We start from the raw sequence: 9,133 nt of genomic DNA on the forward strand, positions 1-9,133 counted from the left end.
CCAGCCAGAACAGTGTAATCTTGAAAAGCCTAAACAATGAAATTCTCAAGAACCCAGATCCGGATCTCCTCCAAAGTTTACTGTAATCCTCTTGATATGACATACAGATACAATGATTTTATTACATCCTTGGCAGAGTTAAATCTCAACAGAAATTAATTAAAATGAACTGAGAAAGGAGGTTTTTAGGGATTTTAAATAACCACAACTCATTGAATCTTGTGACCAATAAATATTGAGCTTTTTATTTGAGATCATGTCAGTTCAGGATCAATCTAATCACACGCATTGTTGATGGGTTAGTAATAATTCCCTCCACCACCAAGCAGGTATATTACAGACTGTGAATGTGATGAATGTTGGACTCCAGACACTTTAACAAGCTTCTTCAGGTTCCAGCAGCCGTCTGGCTGTGGAAGAAGTGGTAGATGTGTTTGGCCCCAGCGGGGCCCACGACAGGCTCCAGCTGTTCCAGGGTGGCGCTGCAGATCTCATGGACGCTGGAGAACTTCCTCAGCAGGGCCAGAGCTTTGACCCGGCCCACCCCGGGAACCTGCTGCACCACAGCCAGGACCACCGGGTCCAGCATCTGGCTCAAAGTCCTCCTCCTGAACGGGGTGTCACGCCCATCTGTGTAGATCTGAGAGGGGGGGAGGGGGGGGGGGGGGTAGGAGGGAGGGATAGGAGGGGGGGTAGGAGGGAGGGAAGGAGGAGGGGGGGTAGGAGGGAGGGAGGGAGGGGGGGGAGAGAGAGAGAGGGAGGGAGGGGGGGTGGAGGGAGAGAGAGAGAGGGAGGGAGGGAGGGGGGAGGGGGGGTGGAGGAGATCTCCTGATGATGATCAAGCTGTTAGCGTTGTATCAGCTACATCCTGTATTAACTGCACTGGTTGGGAGGCTTGTGGTTTGACACCAAGTCGATCAAACAGCCACTGGTCGTGTCATTGTTAATATCGTGTTCAGACGTGTCATTGTTAATATCGTGTTCAGACGTGTCATTGGTAATATCGTGTTCAGACGTGTCATTGTTAATATCGTGTTCAGACGTGTCATTGTTAATATCGTGTTCAGACGTGTCATTGTTAATATCGTGTTCAGACGTGTCATTGTTAATATCGTGTTCAGACGTGTCATTGTTAATATCGTGTTCAGACGTGTCATTGTTAATATCGTGTTCAGACGTGTCATTGTTAATATCGTGTTCAGACGTGTCATTGTTAATATCGTGTTCAGACGTGTCATTGTTAATATCGTGTTCAGACGTGTCATTGTTAATATCGTGTTCAGACGTGTCATTGGTAATATCGTGTTCAGACGTGTCATTGTTAATATCGTGTTCAGACGTGTCATTGTTAATATCGTGTTCAGACGTGTCATTGTTAATATCGTGTTCAGACGTGTCATTGTTAATATCGTGTTCAGACGTGTCATTGTTAATATCGTGTTCAGACGTGTCATTGTTAATATCGTGTTCAGACGTGTCATTGTTAATATCGTGTTCAGACTTGTCATTGTTAATATCGTGTTCAGACTTGTCATTGTTAATATCGTGTTCAGACGTGTCATTGTTAATATCGTGTTCAGACGTGTCATTGTTAATATCGTGTTCAGACTTGTCATTGTTAATATCGTGTTCAGACGTGTCATTGTTAATATCGTGTTCAGACGTGTCATTGTTAATATCGTGTTCAGACGTGTCATTGTTAATATCGTGTTCAGACGTGTCATTGTTAATATCGTGTTCAGACGTGTCATTGTTAATATCGTGTTCAGACGTGTCATTGTTAATATCGTGTTCAGACGTGTCATTGTTAATATCGTGTTCAGACGTGTCATTGTTAATATCGTGTTCAGACGTGTCATTGTTAATATCGTGTTCAGACTTGTCATTGTTAATATCGTGTTCAGACTTGTCATTGTTAATATCGTGTTCAGACGTGTCATTGTTAATATCGTGTTCAGACGTGTCATTGGTAATATCGTGTTCAGACGTGTCATTGGTAATATCGTGTTCAGACGTGTCATTGGTAATATCGTGTTCAGACGTGTCATTGGTAATATCGTGTTCAGACGTGTCATTGTTAATATCGTGTTCAGACGTGTCATTGTTAATATCGTGTTCAGACTTGTCATTGTTAATATCGTGTTCAGACGTGTCATTGTTAATATCGTGTTCAGACGTGTCATTGTTAATATCGTGTTCAGACGTGTCATTGTTAATATCGTGTTCAGACGTGTCATTGTTAATATCGTGTTCAGACGTGTCATTGTTAATATCGTGTTCAGACGTGTCATTGTTAATATCGTGTTCAGACGTGTCATTGTTAATATCGTGTTCAGACGTGTCATTGTTAATATCGTGTTCAGACGTGTCATTGTTAATATCGTGTTCAGACGTGTCATTGTTAATATCGTGTTCAGACGTGTCATTGTTAATATCGTGTTCAGACGTGTCATTGTTAATATCGTGTTCAGACGTGTCATTGTTAATATCGTGTTCAGACGTGTCATTGTTAATATCGTGTTCAGACGTGTCATTGTTAATATCGTGTTCAGACGTGTCATTGTTAATATCGTGTTCAGACGTGTCATTGTTAACATCGTGTTCAGACTTTCTCTGTTGAAGCTGGAATCTGGGCTCAACCGGAGTAAAATGACATTACAAGAACTGGTGCCTGCAGCAGTGCAGAGTATTCGTACGGTTCCTTCTCTGTTACCATTTGAGCAATGAGCTGCGCCGCCTCCGTCTGTCCGTCCACCGGGAGCAGAGACAGTCCCAGGTCCAACACCACCGTCTTCTGCACGGCGGGGAAGTACTGCTGACTCAGCCGGCTCGTCTCCACCAGGACCAGCTCCTGGAAACTGCTGCTGGACTAAAACACAAACACTCAGCGTCTGTCAGGTGGCAATGTTGTCCCACGTCAGCACAAATCTGAAGCACCAAAGGTTGGGGTTTTTTTTTTTAATGACAAAAAATCTGAAAAGAGCGATATTGAGATGCCAGGGAATCAAGTATTATTGTTTATTAATTACCTTTACGGCTACAACAACGAATTAATAAAATCGATTAAATTCCATTATTAAAAGTGTTGGCAAGGAATTTAATTCAATTTAACATCAAAGTTGCAGCGCAGCCCTCAAGCTAACCGGCTAGCTGCCGGAGCACGCTCCGACGGGGGGGGATGTAACCTGGGCTTACTCTGGAGGCTAACCGCTAACCGGCTAGCCGCCGGACTATGCTCAGATGCAGGAAGAGACCAACCAGTACAAAGCAGAGGATGTAAACAACCACAGGAGTCATCAGGTCTGTCGCCCGGCTGAGATTATTGTTGAACATCACATATCTGTGGAGCTTTGAAGTGTAGATTTAAAGGTTATTATAGCAACATTTCACCAGTCTGGTCACTCAGGATGAACCTGGACTGAAGTACTTTAAATATTATTTAATCATTATGTTGTATACATCTTTTATACATGTTTACGGTATATATGTATTTATAGTGTATACATCTTTATATTGGTTCAGTTATGCGCTTTTAAATAATCATCACATATTTGGTGTTTGGTTCATTTATCAACTGGTCCTACAATTTGAAATGTTTATTTTTTTTTTACCAATTCATCGATTATTAAAATAATCGTTAGTTGCAGCCCTAACTACCATCCATCATCTGCCGCTTATCCAGGCGGGTCACGGAGGCAGCAGTCTAAGGGGGATGTCCAGACGTCCCTCCCCCAGACTCTTCCTCCAGCTCTTCTGGTGGAACCCCAAGGTGTTCCCAGTCCATAGAGAGACATAGTCCCTCCAGGTGTCCTAGGTCTGTCCTGAGACCTCCTACCAGAGAGACATAGTCCCTCCAGGTGTCCTAGGTCTGTCCTGAGACCTCCTACCAGAGGGACATAGTCCCTCCAGGTGTCCTAGGTCTGTCCTGAGACCTCCTACCAGAGAGACATAGTCCCTCCAGGTGTCCTAGGTCTGTCCTGAGACCTCCTACCAGAGGGACATAGTCCCTCCAGGTGTCCTAGGTCTGTCCTGAGACCTCCTACCAGAGAGACATAGTCCCTCCAGGTGTCCTAGGTCTGTCCTGAGACCTCCTACCAGAGAGACATAGTCCCTCCAGGTGTCCTAGGTCTGTCCTGAGACCTCCTACCAGAGGGACATAGTCCCTCCAGGTGTCCTAGGTCTGTCCTGAGACCTCCTACCAGAGAGACATAGTCCCTCCAGGTGTCCTGGGTCTGTCCTGAGACCTCCTACCAGAGAGACATAGTCCCTTCAGGTGTCCTGGGTCTGTCCGGAGACCTCCTACCAGAGAGACATAGTCCCTGCAGGTGTCCTAGGTCTGTCCTGAGGCCTCCTACCAGAGGGACATGACCAGAACCATGGCCTCGGATTTAGAGGTGCTGATCCTCATCCCAGCTGCTTCACACTCGGCTGCGAACCGTGTCAGTACACGCTGAAGGTCCAGGTTTGATGGAGCCAACAGAACCACGTCATCTGCAAAAAGCAGGGATGAGATCCTGTGGTCCCCAAACTGGACCCCCTCTGGTCCCTGGCTGCGCTTAGAAATTCTGTCCATGTAGGTGATGAACAGAACCGGTGATAAAGGACACCCCTGCCGGAGGCCAACGTGCACTGGGAACAGGTCCGACTTACTGCCGGCAATGTGAACCAAACTCCTGCTCCGGGCCTACAGGGACCGAACAGCCCTTAACAAAGGGCCCCGGACGCCATACTCCCGCCCCCCCACAGGACGTCCTGAGAGACACGGTCGAACATATGTGGACTGGTTGGGCGAACTCCCACGAACCCTCAAGCACCTGGTGGAGAGTCGAGAGCTGGTCCAGTGTTCCACCACCAGGACGAAAACTGCATTGTTTCTCCTCTCCAGTAGCCTGGAATAGACTTTCCCGGGGAGGCTGAGGAGTGTGATCCCTCTGTAGTTGGAACACACCCTCTGATCCCCCTTCTTAAAGAGAGGGACCACCACCCCGGTCTGCCAGTCCAGAGGTACTGTCCCCGCCCGCCACGCGATGTTGCAGAGACGAGTCAGCCACGACAGTCCCTGCACATCCAGAGACTTAAGGAACTCTGGGTGAATCTCATCCACTCCCGGTGCCTTGCCACCGAGGAGCTTCAGCTAATTGACTCCCCTAATTACCTTTCAGAGTTATTTGTTCTGCACAAAAAGCTGTTGGGGGGGGGGGGGTAATTAAGCGTGCTATGGCGGAGACATGCATTGCAAAGATCTCCAGAAAATCTTACGAAAAAGCAATAAAATAAAACCAACTGAAGTAAATTACTGCTTTTTCTATTTTATTGAAGTTGAGGTTAACATTTTTATTGATATTTGTCGGAGCAACCCTGGCTTGTAAAGCACCAAAAACCCACAGTACTGTGTTCTGGACACCAGGGGGCAGCACTCCCATGGTAGAGAGTGATCACAGTGAGAACTCCTGACAACTTCAGGCAGGAGTTGCTGGTGCCACTCCGCCAGTCACACAAGAGATAAGAGAAGTTCTGGAGCTCAGAAACGACGTCCAGGTGGTGAGGACTGAATGACGGTCACACCAGAGCTCCGCTAATAAAGAGCTAGCCTCGCTAAAAGAGACCTCACACTAACAACGGTGGAGCAAAGCAGAGTTGGACTGTAAATATGCTGAGGCTCAAACGCCCGGGCTCCACACAAAGAATGTAATCGTTAACTTCTCCTTTAAACAAACTGAATTCTTAAAATCAAAACAAAAATGTTCCAAAGAGGGAGAAGGCTGGAAACCTTGAGCCCATCACATTAGACAATCCGTGGCTATAAGCACTGTCCCTGAAATCTGAACAGGCTGGCAGAGATGACGACTAACCTCAACACAATGAATGATAAGTTTCAACAACTCTATATGACTCTCCACAGGTTGGGGCAAACAGACGACCTGTCAGAAAGGACTACATTTCTGGAGGAGCTGACCGTCCCCATGACAACTGCTGTTCTGCTGCACTACATGACTTCTGACGACGCTCCAGTCAGAGATGTCATTGTGGTTCCTGTATGGAAGCCTGGTCACTTCCTGCTCTCTGTCAGTAATTCTGCTCCCTGTGACCTCAGTACTGCAATTTGAGAACAAATATTGAGATATGATTTTGAGGCCATATTGCCTGGCTCTATGCATGTGCAAAACCACATATTTGAGAAATATTGTCCCCACCCAGGCGGAGACCATTTGAAGGGTTTCCCTCTGGAACACCTTTATTGTCCAAATTGTACAAGTCACCTGAGACGTTATTAAACGGGCCTCCGGGATTTAAAACTACTTTTTTGACAGGAGTTAGGAAAACTGGTTCGAACGTGCAGAAAGAAAACCGCAAAGTTTTTAAACTCACGTTCCTGAAACGGAGCAGCTTCCTCTTGTAGCTGCTGGCGGCGACCAGGTCGCACTCCGACACATAGAGGATCTTCCTCCTGTTGGAGAGCTGGAAGTCTGCCACACCCAGAGCCTTCTCCAGGAGGACGCGCACTCCTCGGGCTGCAGCACAGGAACAGCACACCATCACTGTGTGTGTGTGTGTGTGTGTGTGTGTGTGTGTGTGTGTGTGTGTGTGTGTGTGTGTGTGTGTGTGTGTGTGAGACAGCATTGGGTACAGAGGCAGCCCTTTTCCAGTCTTCTGCAGCTTTTGTTTTTATTATCGCAATAACAGATGATTGACAATAAATGCTAAGACTTAATAAATGAATATAAATCCTGGAGCACATTAGAACCATGGTGGACTGGAGGCCTGTCCAGGGGGCATCCTGCTTCTTCTATTTATTTCTTCATGTATTGTTTTTATAGCTTTGTTGTAAAGCACTTTGGAACCACTGGGTGATTGTAAAGGGATATAGAAGTAAAGTTTGATTGGTTGATTGATTGATTGATTGATTGATTGCTATCGCCCATAGTAAGCTGGGATCGGCTGCAGTGCCCCGCGACCCTGAACAGGGTGGATGGATGGAAGGGTGGACGGAAGGATGGATGGATGGAAGGACGGAAGGATGGATGGATGGAAGGGTGGATGGAAGGACAGAAGGATGGATGGAAGGACGGAAGGATGGATGGAAGGATGGAAGGATGATGGATGGATGGGAGGATGGAAGGATGGATGGATGGAAGGACGGAAGAATGGATGGATGGATGGATGGAAGGGTGGATGGATGGAAGAATGGATGGATGGAAGGGTGGATGGATGGAAGGATGATGGAAGAATGGATGGATGGATGGAAGGGTGGATGGATGGAAGGATGATGGAAGAATGGATGGATGGGTGTGTGGATGGATGGATGGAAGGGTGGATGGAAGGATGGATGGATGAATGGATGGATGAATGGGAGGATGGATGGATGGAAGGGTGGATAGATGGAAGGATGGATGGATGGATTGATGGAAGGATGAATGGATGGATGAATGGGAGGATGGAAGGGTGGATGAATGGATGGGTGGATAGATGGATGGATGGAAGGATGGGAGGATGGATGGATGGAAGGAAGGATGGATGGGTGGATGGATGGAAATCATGTGGAAATTGTTTATGCATCTTACTGCAATTTTGTTAGACATTTGTACGTCAAGCAAAAGTATTTTTTTAGCCCCATTCAGACACAATTCACATCTTTACAATTAAATACATTAAAGCAAAGATTAATAAAGCCATTACACAAAAGTAATAAAAGTAGCAATCCACAGGTTAATGAAAGTATGAGTTAATGTTTTAACAGAAGTGACAGTCAGCAGTCCTCAGGTGTTCCGGTACTTTGTTCCCCAGGTGTTCCGGTACTTTGTTCCCCAGGTGTTCCGGTACTTTGTTCCCCAGGTGTTCCGGTACTTTGTTCCCCAGGTGTTCCGGTACTTTGTTCCCCAGGTGTTCCGGTACTTTGTTCCTCAGGTGTTCCGGTACTTTGTTCCCCAGGTGTTCCGGTACTTTGTTCCCCAGGTGAGAACAGGAACTCAAAGCTGCTTCAAAACAACTCAATGTAAAATACAGAGTAAAGGAAGATCACTGGGCCAGCAGTCTGTCCAACACGTCTGTACTGTAATGAAGTTTAATAAGTTTATGACAATACTGTGTGATGAATTATTAATATGGTATATTTCATGAAGTCATGCACCAGAACAGTGGCAGAAGCTCCTCCTGGCTGTTTCTGCAGCAGCAGGCTTGTTTTGGTCTGGATGGTTGTTTCAGTTCTTCATACTTTTCAAAACTAGTTCTCTGCTCCTCCGTTGTAATCTGTCAAACACGGCAAACTGCGCTCCTTTGACGTGCACGCGCGCCGGTCCCGATGTGAAACGCCTGGGTTGAATGAGCTCGTTAACGAGCTTGGTTGTAACACCGGACGGTCCGGGCGGAACGCCGCAGACACCCCGGGTTCCCACATTAACAAGGGCCACTAGTGAACCACGTGTCCGTAAGATGCAAGAAACAGAACAGAACAACGCGGCTCGTTTACCTTTGAGGTTCTGAACAAGTGTCGAATTTCTCCATTTCTCACAGCAGATAACGTGACCGTACGGAGGCGCCGCGTTCACGGGGGGAGGCGCTCCGGGCTCCATGCCCCGCAGGCCCCGCAGGCCCCGCAGGCCCCGCTTCTCACGGACAACTTGTCAGCGGCTCAAGGAAACAAACAACCTGCACGGAAGATTCACGTCTTCAGTCCCACAGTCACTTTCCATGAAGTTTGTCTTTCCCTCCAGAACGTCCCCTTTTCCGGGCTTCTCGTGACATGGCGCCCCCCGATGGACAGGAGGAGAATAACACCTCATGAAAATTTAAATGTAAAAATCACACTTCGTTCATCAACAATGAGACATGAACAAAGTCCAAAATGCTTAATAATGGTCATGTTTTAATACTTTAAATACCATGTAGGAATAAGACTGCAGATCATCTTTGTAGATAGTGTTTGTTGTGTTTTTATGATAATTCCATTCTTCTATAGCAGTCACCACGCAGCCTCGTACTCACCAATAGCTCGTATTTCTTATTTAACTTCATTCTGTCAGGCTGATGTTGTCACTTCAAGTCTCTTTGTGCAGTGTGGAGCTGTGATACATGGATTTACCTCTCCTCTCCTCTCCTCTCCTCTCCTCTCCTCTCCTCATCTCCCCTCCCCTCC

At 46.7% G+C, this 9,133-nt stretch overlaps 1 protein-coding gene across 1 annotated transcript; it reads right to left on the reverse strand.

The window, feature by feature from the left end:
- Positions 1-266: 266 nt before the first annotated feature.
- Positions 267-8,692, reverse strand: faap24 (FA core complex associated protein 24). Its single transcript, XM_080505268.1, has 4 exons — positions 8,468-8,692; positions 6,370-6,512; positions 2,714-2,869; positions 267-640 (listed from the first exon to the last, which is right to left on the reverse strand). Exons 1-4 carry the CDS (start codon positions 8,568-8,570, stop codon positions 389-391), a joined length of 654 nt encoding a protein of 217 aa, XP_080361394.1. The 5' UTR covers positions 8,571-8,692; the 3' UTR covers positions 267-388.
- Positions 8,693-9,133: the final 441 nt, after the last annotated feature.

Source organism: Blennius ocellaris (assembly GCF_963422515.1).
Source record: "Blennius ocellaris genome assembly, chromosome: 11".
In the NCBI taxonomy this organism is placed as follows: Eukaryota; Metazoa; Chordata; class Actinopteri; order Blenniiformes; family Blenniidae; genus Blennius; species Blennius ocellaris.

Bases quoted from the DNA above. Each gene is read 5' to 3' on its own strand.
- faap24 (XM_080505268.1), bottom strand. From the start codon at position 8,570: ATGGAGCCCGGAGCGCCTCCCCCCGTGAACGCGGCGCCTCCGTACGGT. The intron at 6,513-8,467 runs GTAAACGAGCCG...CCTGTGCTGCAG, and splicing joins ACTTGTTCAGAACCTCAAAG to CCCGAGGAGTGCGCGTCCTC. The intron at 641-2,713 runs GTAACAGAGAAG...CCCCCCTCTCAG, and splicing joins CGCAGCTCATTGCTCAAATG to ATCTACACAGATGGGCGTGA.